Source organism: Coffea arabica, chromosome 7c, assembly GCF_036785885.1.
Source record: "Coffea arabica cultivar ET-39 chromosome 7c, Coffea Arabica ET-39 HiFi, whole genome shotgun sequence".
NCBI lineage: Eukaryota > Viridiplantae > Streptophyta > Magnoliopsida > Gentianales > Rubiaceae > Coffea > Coffea arabica.
The window spans coordinates 1,497,716-1,518,943 of record NC_092322.1 but is presented as its reverse complement, the minus strand read 5'-3'; the positions used below and the strand labels follow the sequence as shown (position 1 = coordinate 1,518,943).

Here is a 21,228-nt window from a genome sequence, read left to right as displayed (position 1 = left end):
GTATTTGTGAGTTGATTTTAAATGGATTGGTGTTTTTAAAATTATTTTTATTTATATATTATTGTAAAATTATATTTGAAAAATTAGATTTTGAATATGTTGTCTGTTTTGCCTCATTATGGTGGGATGTTAAGTGTTTGAAAGTTTCTAAAATGTTACTAAAAACATATTAAAATTTGGTCAAATCCAGGTCGACAAAAAGAATAATTCAAACGGTCTTGATTTTCTAAGATGTAATTGGCACTTGTTCGCTTTTAGAGGTTGAATAGGTACGTTGATCCAGCTCGGTAAGATGACTAGTCTCTTGTCTTCCAATTCAAGTCGATGTAACATGGCCTATTCTGTAATTTTCAAAGTATTTTAGAGGAACAATTATTTGTAAATAATGCATAGACATCGTGACCTTAATAAAAGGGACATATTCGTTGGACGCAGAAAATTCCTATATATACATATATGGATTAATTATATATATATATATATATATACACACACACATACTAACAGTATATATACTTTCACCATTGAATGCATAATACATAATTTAAATTTAAAATTTAAATTTTATACATGTATCATGCATTTAGGTTCTATTTGATAAACTAGTTCAGTCAAAAATTGAACATTTAAATTAATTAAGTGACAGTAAATTTTTTAAACAAAACTTACTTTCAAAATTAAGTGATGTATTAGATTAATTTTAATTTTCAGATTTCAGTTTTATCAATCGTACCCTTACTCTATATATATAGAACACAACCAATTATCAAAAATGACACTAAATTTTTTAGACAAAACTTACTTTCAAAATTAAATGATGTATTAGATTCATTTCAATTTTCAGATTTCAGTTTTATCAAAAGAGAAAAAAAAAATATGGGGAACGAGTTAAATGTATCACATGACAAATACTTCCTCTTAACTCATTTTTTACAGCATCGTCATTCTTTTGAGCTTAATTTACAATTATTACTCATCCTTCCGTTCATTACTTTCTCCATTTAAGTTTACCTTTTTTGAATAACAAAACACCTGAACTGCTAATTGTTTCATTTCCCGGTGAAGGAATGAAATGCTGTTGTCCAGCTTGGCGAGTTAAAGGTTTCAAAGTTCTGTCCAATAATAAAAAGTTCCAAGACAGCCCAAACCAACAAAAATGAAAATTGTGTTCCCTGTATCCAATTTTGACTCCAGATCCTCAAAAGATGAAGCATCCAATCACTCTGAATACAGACAGGTTCGGTTCATTTTGTGGGATGCGTTTTAAATACATTATTACTTCAGTAAACAAATCACATCTAAATTAAATGGGTTGTTTTTTTACGGATGTGCAGAAGAAGAAGAAAATACAATTGAAGGTCTCGTTATCTCAGAAAATACAAGCAGTAAAATTTCTGTATATCTCATCAAATCAGTGATCAATTTCTACAACAGCGGTAGACGTTGATACCAACAGCTAAGCACCAATCTGAATCTACAACTCCTCAGCTCAGAAAACATGAAATATTCTTCTCATAGACCGAAATCTCTGAAGTCTGACATGTGAATTTTTTCATGTATCATCATAGCAGATGTTTCGCAGCAGTAGCAGAATTGCTATAGAAACAAAAGCCAAAACAACAATACTTGATTGGTTTCTGAAAATCAATTAGGCAGAACCACATCGATTCCACCTAACCTAGGAATATTCAGCTAAAACGAAAACACATGGTAAAAGCTCTCATACACAAAATATATCTACTCATGTTTTAAGATCAGAATAGCGTATAGTGCCTAACTGCTGTAATTAATTAGGCATCGTAATCACAGAGCCCAGACAACAACCCATTCCCATGCCAATTACCACAAGATTTCAGAAAAAAAAACAAATAAGACAAGAAAAAGGGACCCAGAATTAAAAAAAAAAAACAAAAGAAAAAAACTGCGCAAAAGCTAAAGGCACAGGGGATCAGAGAGTGCTTGTGTTTCTCAATCACAGAAAATTCAGAAACACGGACCAAATAAGAGTATCATCATCTCCCCTTCCCCAGTTTTATAAAACAACAAAGACAAAGGAAATAAATGGGATAACATTAGATTCACAAAACAGTTCAAAAAAAAAAAAAAGGAAAAAGGTACAATCTCTCCGTTAGAGATATCGAAATCATCAGAGACTTAAATACAACGAATCACGGACTTTAAAGTTTCATATTGTTGCAGTTTTCTTCTCATCAGATGATTTCGATTCAACAAAACTGAAAACATATGGAATAGACTAGGCAAGAAAACAAACACGTATTTAGCTGAAATTAAGCTGTTTGGATATCCTTCTTGAAACGCAAATGGATGATCGGAAGAGAACAAGAGAAGAGAATAAAATCAAGCTACATGAAGAGACTAAAATTGCACCGACCAGTTTTTATAGGGACAGGGATAGGGATCTGACGGCCGTAATCGCAGAAAACCTCCAATCCACAGCGGCGGCTGGTGTTGTGAGTTGTGACTTGTGAATGTGATAACCCTAATAATACCATCGGGGGTTGGGCTGTTGCTTTATATTGGGCTCGAGCAATTAAGTGGACTATTTGAATGCACAATTTATCCCCTGTCCGGCAGTTAGGTCCAGGAGTAATTTGAGGCATTAAGCCGAACCCATACCCATTAAATTTTGTTAAATTTAAGCTCAGGCCCGGACGGTACTGAATTATTGATTGCTTTACACAACTAATTAGATTTAAAAAAATATATATATATATATATATATATCACATATGCGTGCGTTTAAATACACGCACTCAAATGTGCTTGACAAAAATCTTGCTTTAAGCCTCATTCTATTGGTCTAATCAGACACGCGTTCAGATTATACACCGCCAAATCAACATCATGCCTGCCATAATTTATAAGGAATTTTTTTTATAATACTGCTATGAGAAATTTTTTGGCACTGGTCATCAAAAAGAAGATATTTGAAAGAAATTGGAGAATGGAGAGACCACGGGAGTAAAAATACAGTAGTAGTTAAATTTGCGACTCGGATGGAGTTTGAAGCATTAATGAAGGGGAAGTGCTGAGGATTAAAAAGGGGATTCTTTCCCTATGTAGACATAATTAGGGAAGTTGCAGGAGCACCCCATCCATCCGGGCAGAAGGTGATGATATACTGATCTGCAGGGCAATTAACCAAGGGAGAAGGCGTATCAAAGGGTTTGCTAAAATAATAGGGACACTCAGCCTTGAAGAATCTGGAGTAGACGTCGGGCTTGCACGTTGCTGGACTCCCATATTTCTTTCTGCAGCAGAAACGATCCTCATTGAAGGCCAAGCATGCACTCTTGCAAGCCACAACTTGTCCGAGCTCATTCAGGACCGCCAGCTCCCCAGGGCACTCCTTTTTTATATCTGAGAAGCACCCTCCGATGTAGCATTTTGGTGCAGTAGGGTATGGGGTCACTGAAACAGGGAGGTTGTAGCCATCCACTATACTTACGTCGTAGAAACTCGGCTGCCTCTTGTCAACCTGCAACGTAAACTCTACTAGCGTCACAGGAGGAACGCCGATCGCCCCGGCGCATTCGAGTCGGCCGTTGCAGTCGCCTGTTTCGCAGGCTCGTCCGTCGTTGGAGTAGTCGAAATTGCAGCCTGTTCTGGCCCAGATGCGGCCACTCCAATCTCCTGGTGCCTGGAATTTCCGGAGTCTCCCGGATGGAAGATAGAAGCCACCGTTTGCTACGACTGGAAAGCCTTGGTTCGGGGCAGTGGCAGGCCATATGGGAAATGGGCACTTGTTGCTCACGTAAAATGTGCATGCTTCCACAACTCCACTACTGCCTGTGGGATACGTCAAACCATAAACGATGCAAAAGAAGAAGAAAAAAAGAAAGAGCTTAGGAAACGAATTACTATATACATATATATATTACCAGATGATATGCGGTGGCATAGCAGGACGAGAATCCAAACCGAAAATGTACTGCACAACTTCATTCTGATTTCAACGCGATGAAAGGCAATACGAGTTTTTGCTTTTGGTTTGTATTTATAGTTAACAAGTGAATGTATGAATCAAACATTTATGCCTGGACTGCTTTGATTGTACTTCACGTTTTCAAACTAATTCAGTCTTTAAGGAGAAGAAAGCAAGGGTTACCATACGTGTGTATTGTAATCTCCCTCCATTCTACTACTATCTCTTCTTGGTACTGTCTGTTCTAAATAGAAGACCAATACTAGAATTTACGGGGCAATAAATTAAAATAACAAAAGGAGAAATAATTGACTCTTTTTTTGTTGCTTGTGCAGAATTTTGCAATACTTGCTTCATTTGGAGTCAGAAGAAATCATCTGGGATTTTCAGAAAGTAGCAATCAGGACACTTCCTTCACCTTCGATTTTTGTTGGGCTAAAATTGCACTTTAGACATTGCTTTTTTGAATATGTTGTATTGATTTTTTATTGAATTAATAGTTATTGAATCTTAAGAAAACAAAAAAGAACTAAAATATAATATTTATAAAGAAAAAATAACAATATAATAAAGAGTGAGACAGTGAGTGGCACAGGGTGTGAGACAGAAGATCCGTTGCGTTTATCTAGGATGTTTTTAAAACAAAAATGTGGTAGTTTTTCAATTTGGCTCTTCCCATCTTGTTTTCAGGTAGTTTTTCTCAACTACTACTTTTAATTTAATTTATGGGATCCGCCCCCTTTCTCACTAAGACTTGTGGATCAATTCCAAATATATAGCATCCAAAGTGCTTGAACTGGGAAAACTGTTGTATCAGATCTAAAAGAGCGGATCAACTTCTAAGCTAGATTTACCTTTTAAAATCTCAAAGCATCGTCTAGAAAGGAACGTGAATTCTCTTTCAGTTTTTTTTTTCGCTTTTTAGTAGGCTTTGGAGAATTAGCACTATAGAATATTACTCCAATACAACCCTCGGCCTCGGGTATAGATACCTACCATCGTATTCCGAAATAAACTTTTGAATCTCTTTTACCTCACCCCCAAAAAAAATACTATATATATATATTTGTTTATTGGATTTAATGCCAAAGACTCCTCCGTCGTCATTGCTGTCTCATTAAACAAGCTTTCAGTCCAACAATTAGAGTCCCTGGGTTGGCTCCAAGGGTTGCCGATTTTTTGAGTTCAATCTGGGATTAGATTTAATTAATTAACGAAAAGTCTAGTACTAGAGTTGACAAAAGGCAACTAGCTCCTCGGATTGGGTTCTTGGGTGATAGTATCCCCTTAGTAGCAGAGTTCCCCCTTTAGGCTAGTTATCCCACATTGGTTCTGGGAGGAGTTTGGGTTGGGTAGTTAAGTCCCTGAATTGGCTCCAAGAGTTGCTGGCTTTTGGAATTCAATCTGGGATTAGGTTTAATTAATCAACGAAAAGTTTAATACTGGAGTTGACAAAAGTCCAGCAATTAGTGATTCTGTTGTTTGCCTTGTCAAACCAAGTTGCATCTCATGTTTCACACTCCAGCACACCTAAAACCTTGAGGGTCAATGTTTTTTCGAGGGTGTAGACAAAATATCACACTTGGGAATGTTTCATGTGTAGGACAAGAATCATTGGTGGAGTAAGGGCCTTTATTTAGGAGTGCAATGATATTAATTTAGATTTACAAGGTGTTGGTTTGTAGATTTCAGACTAACAAAATGTTCGTTATAGTAAATCAATTCATCCAAAATTAAAAAAAATAATAATAATAAATTTGTTTACAACTTGATATTTGTTATTTTCCAAGTCATTTAATTGCATGAAATTTTATAGTAATTAAAATTATGCCTAAGAATACAAGATGTGAACTCTATTAAACATATACAGTAGGCAAATAATTTGTACACAGTCAAATTGTCAAATGAATACCTGATTGGGTTACTTATAATTCGCATGAAGTGGACATGTAAGAAACATTCAATATTAAGTAAAATAGCATTTGATTTAATAAAATAAATAACATTTAATAGAAAGGAAAAAAATAGCATCATTTGATATTTAAGGGGAAAAAATAACATTTAAATGGCCCAGCACCTTTTTGCCATGTCCAAAGCAGCTAATTTTTAAGGAATTTTAGCTTTTTAGCCTTCTAAGAAGGAATTAATTATCGATCATAGATTTTGTGTCATCGTCTCAAAAAAAGGGCAATCGTATTAGCTTTGAAGAAATAAGGGAGTTGCTTTAGAGTTTAGATCTGAAAAAGAGAAGGATACTTTAGAGTGCTATTCCCTTTATTTTTTTCGTTTTGTTAAGTGCTTTGATTAAAAATTTTGGATCAATGCAATAAGCGATTCGTCAAATTTACCCTTTAAATATAGAAGAGCACGTAATGGGACCATAGCTTATTTCGGCCAAAATTAGCCTGAAAAGATGTTAGAGCACAAAAAACGAACATATTTTATATGTTAGGGATTAAAGCCGTTCGTTTTCATTCACATCAGCTATATGTGAAGGAAGCTTTTATTTTTTGTTGAAAGAAGATTGATGCAATTTTTCCTACGTGTGACAGCTGAATTAGCACTGGCTGGTTGTAATTTAAGTCTAAGCCATAGTTGTCAAAATCGCGATTCGGATCGTAGGATCGTACGATCCGGATAATCAAAATCGATCCGGATCGTAGGCAGAGTCGCAAATCATATGAATCTTTGCAGGATCGCATAGAATCGTAGCAGGATCGTGTAGGATCGTAGGATCGGTAGGATCGTACGATCCTACAATTTTTTTGTAAATTTGTGAAATACGAAGCTTCATTTTGCAAATAAATGAAAATATTTGTGGTATATTTGTAATTTATCAAAGAATTGTAACCTTTAATTGCAATTAAGAGCTTTTGGTAGGATTTTACGATCCTACGATCCGATCTTGTGAAACTAAAATCAATCCTACGTAGGATCCCGATTTTATAAACCTTGGTCTAAGCTCGATTACAAGAAGAAACGTTTCTCAAGCCCCCCCTTTTTCTCCCTCTCGATCTCTCTCTGTATCTGTGTAATGCATTTAATGGGCCTCCGGGTGTTTTTATCTGGGAGATCTTGGGATACCATCCGAGAACGAACGAGAGCCGATAGAGAGGACCCAAACTCCAACCCAACTCAGTCATTGGGTCTCTCACCAAACTCACGCCCCATTTCAAATTTGAACCCAGCCTGCCTTTTTAAGTCCCTATGCTGTCCCACACTGACTCTCTTGTTCTCTCCATCTCTCTCTCTCTCGTATTCTGACTTGGCGCCCGAGTCTCTCTCTCGCACTTGTTTGACCACCTCGGCGTCGCCAAATCCCCATTTTGACCGTATAACCCCGTTTTCCCTCCCCTTGCTCTACTTTAAACTCACCCCCTAAACCAAAACGCCCTCTCTGAGGCGTTTCGTCAAACATAGTGCTGCCCTTTATATCTCTCAAGCATGAGCAAACTAATGAATGAGGGCACCATACATGGTGAAGCCGATGCCACCAAGGTCAGTTTTCAAGACCTTAGCATCTATAGCAGTACTAGCATGGAACTCTCTAGTAGTACCGTCACGGTTTCTGGTACTACCAGCGTAGGAAGTAAATTGAGTGACTATCAACTTGAGGAGAAAGAAATGGTCTCTATAGATGTTGAATTGAATAAAGGTGGGGAATGTGTTGAGAGTGGGAAGAGTAGTTTGAGTTCCTCTAGTTACTGTAACAGCATAGACGTAAATGAGGCTAGTTTTAGAAGCTATTGCCCATCCAAACCTCATAAGGGTAACGACATCCGCTGGGACGCAATACAATCTGTGCTTGCTAGAGATGGTCAGTTGGGCTTGGGGCATTTTAGGCTGTTGAAGAAATTGGGATTTGGGGATATTGGGAGCGTTTACTTGGCGGAGTTAAGAGGGATGAAATGTTTGTTTGCAATGAAAGTAATGGATAAAGGGACGTTAGCCGGGAGGAAGAAGCTGGTGAGAGCTCAAACTGAGAGGGAAATATTGGGTTTATTGGACCATCCTTTTCTTCCATCCCTTTATTCACATTTTGAAACAGAGAAATTTTCGTGCTTGCTAATGGAATTTTGCAGCGGCGGGGATCTGCATTTGCTTAGGCAGCGTCAACCAGGCAGGCATTTTACCGAGCAAGCTGCAAGGTTAGCTCTTCACTGCTGAGTCATTGTATAACTAATTGCTTCTTGTTAGTCGCCCTTTTTGGTCAAGTTTTTACTATCATTAGATATTAGTGCAATTGGCTAGAAAGCGTATGGTGTTAGCACTCTTCTAGAGGAAACGAGAAGCTGAGTGATTCTTTTACATATATACACCATACTCTCGAGGTGGTAAATCTGGTCTTGTGGAAGATTGATTGGGAAAAGTCTTCTGTTTCATGCTAGTTTCTCTCAAAACACCTTGTTCTATATGGGGACATTAGACATTCATTTGAAGCTAGATGTATCACCATATAAGCTGCATCATTTGGTTGAGTTATGTGCCCACAATATACTCCTACTTGCGAGTAATATCACTATATTTTGAACCTCTGGCTCCTATACTATCATGCTCTTAGAATCTTATAGGTTAACATTGAAACACTTGCAAGTGTGTGAAATGAACTCGTTCTGCAAAGAGTTTCCTGTAACCCTCGACATTGCAGCATAGTCTCAGGTGATTAGAATTTGAATGATGCGACTTGTCGACATTTCATTGACAACTTATTTTACTCGAATATTGGCAGGTTTTATGCTTCTGAAGTGCTCCTTGCCCTAGAATACTTGCACATGATGGGAGTGGTGTATAGGGACTTGAAGCCTGAAAACGTCATGGTGAGAGAAGATGGTCATATCATGCTATCAGACTTTGATTTATCATTGAGATGCTATGTTAGTCCAACCCTGGTTAGTTCCACCACTGAACTGTCTTGTAAAATTTCATCGTACTGTATCCAGCCATCATGCAAGCTACCAGTTTGTGTAGAACCTTCTTGCTTCCAGCCCTCTTGTTTTAGGCCTAGTCTTTTCAACTCCAAAACATTAAAATTGCGAGGAGAATGTACGCCTGCAGTTGCTTCGGATTCACTGCCGGTGCTCATTGCAGAGCCAACTGCAGCACGATCCATGTCATTTGTCGGGACACATGAATATTTAGCCCCTGAAATAATTAGAGGTGATGGTCACGGGAGTGCTGTTGATTGGTGGACCTTTGGAATATTTCTGTACGAGTTGCTTCATGGAAAGACTCCATATAAAGGAAACGGAAACAGAGAGACATTATTTAACGTTGTAGGCCAGCCCTTAAAATTTCCCGAGAGTCCCACAGTTAGTTTTGCTGCGAAGGATCTGATCCGTGGCCTGCTTGCTAAGGATCCCCAGAAAAGATTAGGGTTTAAAAAAGGCGCTACAGAGATAAAACAACATCCATTCTTTCAGGGTGTTAATTGGGCTCTCATCCGCAGTACCCAACCTCCAGAAATTCCCAGACCTGTAGATCTAGCGTTTTGGAATCAGACATTCAAGCCACCCTTGCCTTCAAATGGTGACAAAGGAACTTCTGACTCCGATAGATCTTCTGGCCCTTACCTAGATTTTGAGTTCTTCTAATCAATTTTGGCTGGATAGATTGCTGCTCTCGTCCTTGAGGCAAGCAAATTTTGTTTACCGATTTGTATTTATATCCCTCAATGTCACCTTCTTCTTGTTGTTTAGAAGCTTCTGCTTTCTAGCCTCTTTGAGTATCAAAGTGATCTTTTCATCTTTCTCAAGGTCCTGCCCAGCCCAGGTAAATGAAATGAAATCACAGAAACGTTTAGTTCTTCTCTTTCCCGGTGACCATTATGTTTCCTTTAACGTGGGACGCTATAAAAGAAGCTACTTTTGTTTATTAAACTGGAGTCTCTCAAGCAACCTAGAAACAACTTCATTCATTGCCACTTCTCACTCAATTTAGTCCTGGAAAAACAGCACAAGGAATCTTTAACTAATAGAGTATATCTTGCTTGTCATTGTGACTGGTAAAATCTTTATGAATCCTCTTTGAGTGGCGTCCTTCCCGATTTAGTTCCCGTCCAGAGTCTCAGAAGATTCTGAATTCTTGAATCTATATGTATCATTGTACCTGACGCCTGGAAGTGTGCTCATCTGACCCAACCAAATTCTCAAGTACGCATCAAGGGGTCCATTGATCCCAACGCAGAACTGAAATTACAGAATCAAATGATCCTTGCAGAATAGAACTACAGATATTATCGAACCTTTTGGACGTAAGCCGAAGTAAACTCACCACTATATCTCTGCAATCTCCCATCACCTGCACTTTTACCCGCTGCCAAATGGACCGCGCCTTGTAGAGCACGGACATCAGAATAACAAAATCATTATCGAATTTGTCCGCCATGCATATAAAAAGTACTTGGAATAAAATGAATAACATAAGATAAACTGAAATTCACGCTTTGCCCTTCACGGCATAAAAGATGAGACAAACGCCAGCGAGCTGGACGATGAGACTTGACAAGAATTCTTCGATGAGCATATCTGCAATATATATATACACACACGCACGCACGCTCGCTTTTCATCACTTTTATTATATATTATGTATTACCAATATGACCATACAAGCAGACCTGCACGCTCAAAGTTACCCAAGTACTTGGTAGTATTTTCCATCATAAAGTATGATGATGTCAATGTTGTAGCTTACCATTTAGTCAACAAGGCCAGTTTGTGAAACTTTTTTGCTAGTGGCGGGGATAGAAAAAATTCTCGGCGGGGCAAAAGCAACTCTAAAATTTTTTACCTACTTTTTTTCTAATTTTTAAGCCAAAAAAGTATTCGCCAACAAGTATAAATGATGCATATATTCCATGAAAAATATAAAAAAAAAAACTCAAAATTATTAATGTAATAATAATTTTATTTCAAAAAACAAACTAAACCATTTACAATTGGTTACGACGAGTTTTCATATTTTGATAACGATTTATAACCTTCTCATTTTAAACTCCACAAAATATATTTTTCTCAATGTAAGTAACTAAATAATCATTCATCCAAGCATCTCCCATTTTATTTCGAAAATGATTCTTCACTATATTCATAACTGAAAAAGCCCTCTCTACGATAATTGTAACAACAAACAAAATCAAAGCCAACTTTAAAAACATATAATCCAGTAGATATATAAAATTTCAGATGAGATTATATCAAAACTTTATGAGTGCTATAGAGATTTAAGGAGGGCAGCAGGGGCCGTGCCCCCACCGTAGATCGCCCCGGCTTTTTGCTGAGGGTTGCCAATTCAAATGCTCCTAATATTTACTAGTGGAAATAATAAATGTATTCACGATGAATTTTGCCATACACAATCCTATACCTGTCAATTTTCAAAAATAATGCACTGAAGCGATGCTGAGTCGAATTCGGCAGGTCAAAACGTAGTGCTATATTCTAGTTGCTAAAATATGCAACCGATAGAATGAAGACCGAGTAAATATCATCCTGATAAACCACAGCATGCGCGCCCAAATGTGTGAATTGGCCATATGGAACTACGGTTTCATGCTCTTTAATTTGAAAATGGCATCAATCTAAAGCTGGGACCAAAGCGAATCGACTTTCTCGTTAACTCCAAGGCACTCGAAAGCAGAACTTTGGAAATGTTGTTGGCAGAATCATTGATCTCATAAACCACTAACTTGTCTCGTTATGAAATCAGATTGCACACTTTCTTAGCACCAGTATATATAACAGATCTCTGATAAAGTCCACCAGGTAGCAATTTCAGTGCTCAACAAATACAGATTAACCTGCCAAGGGAGCGCATTAGTCCCTAGCAAATAGCAATGGCAATCGCAGATGTACAATCTCCTGATAAATTCCCAACCATAGATCAGTGTGAATCTAGCGGACGCGAAAATCATACCGTAGTTGCTGATCTCGATGGAACTTTACTCATAGGCAGTAGCTCATTTCCTTACTTTGCACTTGTAGCCTTTGAAGCCGGTGGAATACTTCGGCTTCTCTTCCTTCTTCTGGTTTCTCCTATTGCTGCAATATTGTACTATTTCATCTCTGAGGCAGCAGGAATTCGCGTTCTAATATTCGCAACTTTTGCTGGGATGAAGGTCTCAGATATCGAGTCCGTGGCACGTGCTGTCTTACCAAAATTTTATACCAGTGATTTACATCCAGAAACGTGGCGTGTCTTTTCATCATGCGGGAAAAGATGTGTACTAACGGCAAATCCTAGGATTATGGTTGAGGCCTCTCTCAAAGATTATTTAGGTGCAGATATGGTTTTTGGAACAGAGATATCAATCTGGAGGGGGAGAGCTACAGGACTTGTAAATGGTCCTGGAGTACTTGTTGGTAGAAACAAAGCTGAGGCCCTTCAGAAGGCCTTCGATGCTGCATCAGCTCCAGAAATCGGATTTGGAGACCGGAAGACAGATTTCCCATTCATGAAGCTGTGCAAGGTTTGTCCAATACGATCAACTGCTCTAAACAAACTGAGAAGCATCAATGATAAACCATGCATCAATTATACAATTCCTTGTGTCTAATGCTCATAACATCAATGTTGACATCAACGCAGGAAAGCTATGTTGTCCCAAAAAAGCGTCAAGTCCAACCAGTGAGCCATGACCAGTTGCCTAAGCCAATAGTCTTCCATGATGGGCGGCTTGTCCAGAAACCAACTCCTCTGATGGCACTGCTAACCATTCTCTGGATCCCAGTAGGCTTCCCCTTGGCCTGCTTGCGCGTTGCAGCCGGCGCACTCCTGCCAATGCCACTGGTCTATTATGCATTCAGGGCACTCGGAGTCCGGGTCAATATCAAAGGAATCCCACCTCCACCAGCCCAAAAATCAACAGGCCAGACGGGCGTCCTGTTTGTTTGCTCACATCGAACTCTTCTTGATCCAATCTTTCTCTCCACCGCACTTGGCCGTCCCATCCCAGCAGTCACATACTCACTCTCGCGCCTCTCAGAAATCATAGCCCCAATCAAAACCGTCAGGCTTAACCGCGACCGCATTAAAGATGCCAAGATGATCAAGAACCTCTTAGAAGAAGGTGATTTGGCTATATGCCCGGAAGGGACAACATGCAGGGAACCGTTCTTACTAAGATTTTCAGCATTGTTTGCTGAATTAACTGACCACCTGGTGCCAGTGGCCATGAACAATAGAATGAGCATGTTTCATGGGACGACTGCTAGAGGGTGGAAAGGACTGGATCCTTTCTACTTCTTCATGAATCCGAGCCCTGTCTATGAAGTGACATTTTTGAACAAATTACCGCAAGAGCTGACATGCGGTGCCGGGAAATCAAGCCATGATGTTGCTAATTATATACAAAGGATGATTGCCTCAACATTATCATACGAGTGTACCAGCTTCACCAGGAAGGATAAGTACACGGCATTGGCAGGAAACGATGGAACTGTCTCCGATAAACCTGCAATTGCAGCCAAAAACATCATGGGCTGCTAGAACTGCAAATTGTACACAATATAATTTATAATACTGGTCATCTAATTCTCACAGAATATTATCAGCCAACCCCTGAAAATATATGTTGCACCGGAGAAATGATAGCACTGTAGCAGTATCAAAGTTACAAAATGGTAAATTGCTTATAGTAGAACAAAATACTTTAAATACTCAATCACGTAATAGCAGGTATATTTCATACTACGTTACTGGATTCATTGAATTATGCCAATGAAGCCGTGCTACTCTGTTGACATAACTTTCTTGATTTCATGTTACATACGTACCGTCACAAAAGATATTTTATGAAGGGAGGAATTTCGAAGTTCGCAGCGTAGAAATCTATGGCGGATCGTCGGGACGACTTAGGCGAGTCTTTGACGGGATTCCTGGCCTTTAAGTGGGACTCGTGGATTTCTAGATGATCCAATAGCTAAATATAACTGCAGATATCATCCATCCTTACCGATCCCAATTATTTATTTGCTTCAAATGCGTCGAGTTTGCTAGGAATTCGTCTTTTACTGAGAATGACGGCAAGGATCATAGTCATTTTAATTGGGTATGGAAAGTTAAGAGGAATTTTGAATGAAGACCAATAATGCCGTTTCTAGAAGGCATTATTGTTATTGTTTGTGCAAATATTTGTCTAAATCTCCAATTAGGAGCTACGCTATTTCTTGATTCTCCTGATGTAATCAAAATCTCGTCTTTCTTAGGAATAGATATCTCTGTTTTTTTTTTTTTTTTTTTATTACGAGCAGATATTAGGGACTGCACGTAGAGCAATGTCTTAATGATTTCGCCTTCGGTTTTAACCCCAAGAAAACAAAAAAATGGTACACACTAACCTAAAATCAAAGTCTTAAGATCAAAGTTTAATAGATGATAACTATACACTAAATATTTTTAATAATAAGAGACAAAAAATAAGGCAAATGATGAAAATTAACTCACAGACCAAGATCATATAAACATTAAATAAATTCAATAAATAGACATTAACCCTATACCAATTAACGCAAAAATGCTAAAATACAAATTTAGAATAAGAACAATTGACAAATTAATAATCATAAAAAATCTAAATCACAAATTTAGTACATATAAGGAAACTAGAATGAGCTAATATAAAACACGTTTTTGGAAAAAAAAAAAAACTAAAGAAGATAAACATGTTAATTAATAAAAAAAAACACTTGTTGAGGCGACAAAATGATAGAGTTCAAATTTAAATCTAACACTTCATATTAAATTTTTAATATTATATTAATGTAAACAAATGAACAACATGATATTGATGTGGCCATTACCAATCCCGAAGAGCCATCAGCCCTTTGCCTAGCGGTCAAATTACCACTACATGTGACTGCCATATTGATATGAAGTTCTGTTGACCTAACTCTTTCATTTTGTTTTAATTTTTATCCCATATAAATTCAGAGGACCATGCATTTTTCACAAGATAAGACACCAAAAGAGATGGCAACGTTTTTTCTTTCGGAAGAAAAAAGAGATGGAGATTGGACCATAGGCATAGAAAGACCCACAAATGGTACCTCCTATAGTCTACCTTTGGCTCTACTTGAATTTGTTGTTTTTATAACAAACTACTTTTTGTTCGTGGATTACCCTAATAAACTAAAAAAATATACGCAATCACAAGCTTACAAAACACATAAAAATAAATCTCACTATATTTTCTCCTCCTACTCACCACATTCTACTACCCACACCATTCCTACCATCCTCCCTTTTTTTTCTCTCTCTCTTCCTCCCTTTCCTTAACCTTTCCTCCTCCCCCTCGTTCCTCCTCCTCTTTCTTCCCTTCACTTTTCTCTCCTCTCATTTTTTACTTCTGCTAGAAAAAAGGTAAGGAAGTTTGGTAGCAGCAAGAAAGGGTGAAGGACATAGTTAGGGCGGGTAAAAAGGGGAGGGAAAGGAATGAGAGACGAAGATAAAGAAGAAAGGAGAGAGGAGTAGAAGGAAGAGGGAGATAGGTGTGGCAAAGAGGTGATGGATAGTGTTGTGCGGTGATTTTTTTTTTTTTTTTCAATTTCTAACAATACTTTAATAAAATTTTAAAATACCTCAAAAGTAATTATAGTAAAAATTTTTTATGTACAATGTTACTAGATAGCATTTCAAAAATACCTAATCCATGCAAAGGCATAAATTTTTGTTTTTTTCCCCTAGATTTTAGGTTTTATTTCCACTTTTCCCTTTTATTGGACCCACAATGTGTGTGGTTTGGACATCTGTTCTTATTTGAATTGCTTTTTTTTTTATTATAAAAAATAAAGTTTTTTTAATATTTATTATTAATATATTTTTTAATTATATATTTATTATATATATTAAATAGCTATATTTTTTTAGCGGGCAATGCAAGAACCGTCGGCAGCTATTAGTCTATTACTGATAGCGTCGTGTTCTTTTAATGCTACTACTACCTAGGAAAGGAATTTGACACCAACGGATCTTCTGTCTCACATTTCGTGGCACTTTTTATCCCATTTTTTATTATATTGTTATTTTTTCTTCATAAATATCATGTTTTAATTTTTTTTTATTTTCTTAAGATCCAATAATTATTAATTGAGTAATACACAAAATTTAACAAATTTAAAAAATCAAAATGCATAAAAAATGAGATTTTTTATGAATTTTCTACTGTATTTTTTAATTTTATATTATATATTACTTTTTTAAAGCTGTTATATTTATTTTTTACTTAATTAATAGTTATTAGATTTTAAAAAAATAAAAAAAATAAAAATATAATATTTATAAAAAAAATAATAATATAATAAAAAATAAGATAGAAAGCGGCACATCCAATATGGAACAGAAGATTCGCGGCAAAATTTGACGCAACGCGCTTTATTTCGCCAACCAAACCCCGAAACGGGTAGTGCACAATCCTGTGGGCAATCCGTTGAAATTCCAGAACCCCAAGTACAGAGTAGAATAAAATTGTTGCAAGACTAGTCGTATTTAACTCACTGCCACCAGTGGAGGCTGTGGAGCGAGCTTTGACTTTAATCAAGAGTGTTCTGAGTCTTCTGACGAGCAGGTCCATCCTTAGCCATCCCACCCCACCCGTCGCCCCAGCCTTTTAAAAACTCCAGCTTCAGTTTTCACGCAATTCACCCATCTAAAGAGACGCTGACAATTAAAAAACCAAAAAAAACCGATAATTTCCAGCTCCATTTTTGGTGTATACGTGTTAAAAATCCCATTTGGCAGGGTCAAGATTTAGGTTGAAACGCATTCTCGATGGAGTCTAGAGTTATTCTTTTGCTTCTGTTATGTTTGTTGTCGATTCCGTCGGATCTGTCTGTTTCCGCTGGCCAATTTTCCCGCTGGGGTGGTGGGAAGAAATTGTAAGCATTTTCAGCCCGTTTTCAATTTGTTGCTCTTGGAGAGTGCAGATTGATCCCTGATGTTGTTTACTGTTTTTATCAGAAAAGGGTCGGCGGTAAAGCTGGCCACGGGTGCTTCATCGGCTCCGTTTGATCCGACCCGGGTTACCCAACTCTCTTGGAAGCCCAGGTTTGTTTTCTCCCGCCTCCGTGTATGCATGTTAGTGTATATATGTTTGTATATACAAGCCTTGCCATCCACATCAGATGCCGATCCTTGTTTCTGCTGCCCCCACACCCCCTCCCCCACCCAAAATGGTAAAAGAGACAAGAAAAGAATAGAAGGCATAAGATTGTCTTTGCCGGCCGGTGTTCTTTTTTCTTTTGGCTGAACAATGATGATAATTTTGAAATCTGCAGGGCTTTTATATATAGGGGATTCTTAACAAATGAAGAGTGTGATCATATGATCAATCTGGTTGGTCTTTATCTCCTTTTGCTCTATTGCAACTTCTTTTAACAGTCCTGTGTTGAGTATTCATCTACCCATCGAAATTTGATCTTTCTGTGCGATTTATCGTTCTTATTTGGTTCTTTTACTCGTGCATTTTGCTTTAGCTGCAAGTTTTCTGCCTAAAAGAAATGGGATCATTTATGAAATGTAAGATCCTTTAGGAAGAGAAATTGACTTCTGTTTGGCTGGCTGTGGTTTTGACTAGGCTAAGAATAAGATGGAGAAATCCATGGTGGCTGACAATGACTCTGGCAAGAGCATAGAGAGCGAAGTTCGAACAAGTTCTGGCATGTTCCTTAAGAAGCATCAGGTTAGCAAATTCCCGTTCTTTATTAGTTATCAGTCAGCTAGATATCATCTGTAATGACCATTTGAGTCCCTTAACGTTCCCATTAGTGTGCAACAAACAGAAGGAATAAATTATCACAGTGCTTTTATCTTTCTGGTAGACTAATATCCGGAATATATTTTCTTTTGAAAGAATGTTGAGACATCGCTTCTTGGTTGCTGTTTCTTGTAGAAGGAATACCTGAATATTTTGTATCTAAATAATGTTAAGAGTTTCTCAGATCTTCTTCCTGACAATTGCAACGGCTATTTTATGTTATAGTTACTAGCCATATCTGAGGTTTGAAGCATTTCCCGAAAATCTGCCTGGAAAAAAAAAAAAATATATATATATATATGCCTCTCCTATCACCCTTGGCATTTCGTTTGATTAATCCTCCAGGATTGGAAGAACCTTTGAAAAGCTCTGCAGAATTTGAAACCTGAACCATCATGATCCTTGCAATACTTTTGGGAAAAGGAAGGGTGACAGGGGTCGGGCAAAGTTTTGGTTGAACTCCTGGCAAAAGGCAGAGTCCCAGCTATGTGTTTTGCTTTTCTTTGAACTTAGTGTCATTGGTGCTGACTATTGTGGTGAATAGAATATGTTTGTGAATAATTCCAATGCTAACTTTATTGCATCAAAAAAAGCTGAACACGATTATATTTGTGTTCAAGTCAAGTATGACCCCGATGGTGGTTTTTCATGCAACTCTTGGCAAGCCCCGTGCACATGTTTTTTGAGTAGAGGGTCTGTACGAGGCTGGTTTCTTGAAGCAGCAAAAATTTCCCCTCTCAGTAGTCAAAGGGTGATAACCAGGTGCTCTATGAGCCAACCAATAAACCTAACACTTGGACCAACTATTCTGTGGCTCCACTTTACTATGCTGTGAATGCGCAGAGTCATATCTGGTTGCTTGAGCTTGTATTCCAAGTCATAATACAATATTTCACTTGTAGGTTGCCTTTGCTCTACAGTTTGTGGCAACTGATCTTGTAGATGATGGATTAGATCTGTGCTTGCCACATCTTCTTGATTGCTCTGAAGCGTCTTGCTTTGAGCATCTTTAACAATTTATTAATCTTGCTTGTGTAATTCTTTTTCCTAATTAATGGACAAACATGGAGGAATTCTATAGTCAGCCATCTATTTTTGCCTTCATTTCATTGTGTCAAAACTCTTCACTGCTGGTGTTTTTTGTCCTAAAGAGCATCCTGAGGTAGAAGTATCATTAGCTCTTAGCTGCATTTCGCGCTATTTCAGTTTTCTTCTTGCTTTTTGTGATAGGACTATTGAGCATTATAGCCCAAGGTTGTGTTATAGCTGGATGCTGTGCTGATAAATTGTTTATTTTCATCCCAAAAGTCCCTACTGTTGTACCATATTGTGTGGTGATTTTGCTGTTATGATGCAAGAAGTTGCAAGTTTGGTTGGTCTAATATATATAAGTTAATGAATGTTTAAATTGAATTTGTTGCATCTTTTAACATGTTTGTTACAGAAAATACCTTTTCCTTAACAGTTATTACTTTACTAGTGTATTAAACTAACTAGTTCATCATTGAAACTAAAGATCTAATGGAATTTTTCTCCTATTTTAATAAGGATGACATTGTTGGTGGTGTCGAGGCTAAGATTGCTTCCTGGACATTCCTTCCTGTAGGTAATTTGCTTCTTTTTTGCAATTATTTACTATTAGTTGAAAAGGAAGAAATCTCATTGTTAGTCGAATTTGTATACAGAGAATGGGGAAGCTATGCAAGTACTACATTATGAGCATGGACAAAAGTATGAGCCACATTTTGATTATTTTCATGACAAGGAAAATCAGAAATTGGGTGGTCATAGAGTAGCAACCGTGCTTATGTATTTATCTGATGTTGCGAAAGGTGGCGAAACAGTTTTCCCTAGTTCAGAGGTAATGAAACTGTTGGATGGTTTACCTGTTTTATCTGTTTCTCTAGTTATTTTTTGATAGCAATGTCCTTGAGTCTGTCTGTCAAACTTTTCAGAAAAAGGAAACTCAACCAAAGGGTGATGATGATTGGTCTGATTGTGCTAAAAATGGCTATGCTGGTAAGGACAATGTTAAATATCTGGAAATTATTGGTAGATTTGTTGCATCCAATTAGTATGTAGTGTGTTCTCATATCCCAAATAGCTACTTGAAAAAGGGATAAGGGCACAGATTCTATCATATCTACATTATATTTGGTTTTCGAGTTATATATTTCAAGAATAGAGTTGTCCAAATAGGTATCATGTATGCACATGTTCACATTCACGAGTATTAACATCTGAACGTCTTTCTTTGCAGTAAAACCCAGGAAGGGTGATGCACTGCTGTTTTTCAGTTTACATCCTGATGCTACGACTGACCCTTTGAGCTTGCACGGGAGCTGTCCTGTCATTGAAGGTGAGAAGTGGTCTGCTACAAAATGGATTCATGTAAGGTCTTTTGATGCGCTGTCTACTAGTGAAGATTGTGTTGATAAGGATCCAAATTGCCCTCACTGGGCTGCTTCAGGTGAATGTGAGAAGAATCCTCTATATATGGTGGGCTCTGAGGAGGCTGTTGGTTATTGTAGAGAGAGCTGTAAGATTTGCTCATCTTAGAATCTGAAGCCCAAAATCATTAGAGGTATTTATAGATCAACCCCATCCTTGGGTTGTATATAACATTCGGATATCTCCATGGATCGGATCGACCATTTGAAAAAGTAGTGTCGTTTTTGTCTTGAAGTGTGGGTACTGGAGTTACTGAACAAGAAGAGGCAATCAAACTTTTTCCCTTAACTGTTTCAGACTTAACCCATTTGTCATATACAGAAGCATCTTCTTCTATAGTGAATTGAAATAGGTTTTTGTTGTTGCCTCCTTTTTCACTATGCTTTTGATACTTAACTGGTACTATGGCGCTTTTCTTTGTTGTGGGATGTTGCACGCCAAACTCAGTTCATCCTGTGAGGCCCGAAGTGCACAACTTTAGGAGCCTAAGGTTGTTTGAAGTGAATCTGTAGTTGTTTGCGTTGATCTTTGGGTCCCCACACGCGCTTCCCTCTCTTGCTCTTCTCTTTTTTTTTTTTTTTTGGTTCTATTGTCACAATCTACACCTACTCTTACTCCTATTCTAATTTATACTATGAGGGGATTGAATCATAATCGGATCATATGATAAGGTTTGACCTTTGACCTCACACTTCACAAGGATATGTGGTGGCCAACTACTCTAGGGGAGGGTAGTTGGTTTTTCCCTCTCTTGTTCTTGCTGTTTGGCTTTAGCACGTTTGATTTCCTAGCTGAATGAAGCACGGGAAAATGTGAAAACTCGAAAATGCGAGATTTACAAGTTCACCTTCTTCGGAGTTCAGAGTCAGCCGCCTGAATGATGTCAGGTTTAAACCAGTGGATGTTCTGCTACCAGAAACTAATGTGACACCAAATGAAATGGAATAGGAACATCATTTTTAGGCTTATTGAATCATCCTATTAAACCCAGAACGAGGGTTTGTAGTATGTGAGCCACGCAGATCTGAGAGAGAGGGAGAGAGATGGAGGGAGAAGGGGAGCGTGCGTGAAGAGAGGGAGG

The 21,228-nt window shown here is 37.8% G+C and overlaps 4 protein-coding genes, 1 long non-coding RNA gene and 4 other non-coding genes across 9 annotated transcripts; 3 read left to right on the top strand and 6 right to left on the bottom strand.

Annotated features, from left to right (window-relative positions):
* Nucleotides 1-1,482: 1,482 nt before the first annotated feature.
* On the bottom strand, nt 1,483-1,574 carry LOC113700277 (small nucleolar RNA R64/Z200 family). The gene has a single exon (XR_003450619.1). It is a non-coding gene; the product is annotated as a small nucleolar RNA R64/Z200 family (small nucleolar RNA).
* A 141-nt stretch (nt 1,575-1,715) lies between these two features.
* Nucleotides 1,716-1,813, bottom strand: LOC113700276 (small nucleolar RNA U54). The gene has a single exon (XR_003450618.1). It is a non-coding gene; the product is annotated as a small nucleolar RNA U54 (small nucleolar RNA).
* Nucleotides 1,814-1,944: 131 nt separating this feature from the next.
* On the bottom strand, nt 1,945-2,021 carry LOC113700239 (small nucleolar RNA SNORD18). Its single transcript, XR_003450583.1, has one exon. It is a non-coding gene; the product is annotated as a small nucleolar RNA SNORD18 (small nucleolar RNA).
* Nucleotides 2,022-2,141: 120 nt separating this feature from the next.
* On the bottom strand, nt 2,142-2,221 carry LOC113700275 (small nucleolar RNA Z199). Its single transcript, XR_003450617.1, has one exon. It is a non-coding gene; the product is annotated as a small nucleolar RNA Z199 (small nucleolar RNA).
* A 751-nt stretch (nt 2,222-2,972) lies between these two features.
* LOC113698633 (thaumatin-like protein) lies at nt 2,973-3,998 on the bottom strand. The gene is made up of 2 exons (XM_027218509.2): nt 3,903-3,998; nt 2,973-3,810 (listed from the first exon to the last, which is right to left on the bottom strand). Exons 1-2 carry the CDS (start codon nt 3,964-3,966, stop codon nt 3,077-3,079), a joined length of 798 nt encoding a protein of 265 aa, XP_027074310.1. The 5' UTR covers nt 3,967-3,998; the 3' UTR covers nt 2,973-3,076.
* Nucleotides 3,999-7,190: 3,192 nt separating this feature from the next.
* On the top strand, nt 7,191-9,644 carry LOC113700222 (serine/threonine-protein kinase D6PK-like). The gene is made up of 2 exons (XM_027220745.2): nt 7,191-8,094; nt 8,676-9,644. The coding sequence occupies exons 1-2, from the start codon at nt 7,391-7,393 to the stop codon at nt 9,535-9,537; spliced, it is 1,566 nt and encodes a 521-aa protein (XP_027076546.1). The 5' UTR covers nt 7,191-7,390; the 3' UTR covers nt 9,538-9,644.
* Nucleotides 9,645-11,691: 2,047 nt separating this feature from the next.
* On the bottom strand, nt 11,692-14,052 carry LOC140010187 (uncharacterized). The gene is made up of 2 exons (XR_011817448.1): nt 13,720-14,052; nt 11,692-13,397 (listed from the first exon to the last, which is right to left on the bottom strand). It is a non-coding gene; the product is annotated as an uncharacterized lncRNA (long non-coding RNA).
* On the top strand, nt 11,781-13,602 carry LOC113697882 (glycerol-3-phosphate acyltransferase RAM2-like). Its single transcript, XM_027217483.2, has 2 exons — nt 11,781-12,413; nt 12,533-13,602. The coding sequence occupies exons 1-2, from the start codon at nt 11,781-11,783 to the stop codon at nt 13,430-13,432; spliced, it is 1,533 nt and encodes a 510-aa protein (XP_027073284.1). The 3' UTR covers nt 13,433-13,602.
* Nucleotides 14,053-16,358: 2,306 nt separating the features above from the next.
* Nucleotides 16,359-20,511, top strand: LOC113700206 (probable prolyl 4-hydroxylase 7). Its single transcript, XM_072056963.1, has 8 exons — nt 16,359-16,818; nt 16,901-16,987; nt 17,218-17,275; nt 17,517-17,621; nt 19,245-19,302; nt 19,382-19,557; nt 19,652-19,715; nt 19,957-20,511. Exons 1-8 carry the CDS (start codon nt 16,712-16,714, stop codon nt 20,253-20,255), a joined length of 954 nt encoding a protein of 317 aa, XP_071913064.1. The 5' UTR covers nt 16,359-16,711; the 3' UTR covers nt 20,256-20,511.
* The last annotated feature ends 717 nt before the right edge of the window (nt 20,512-21,228 follow it).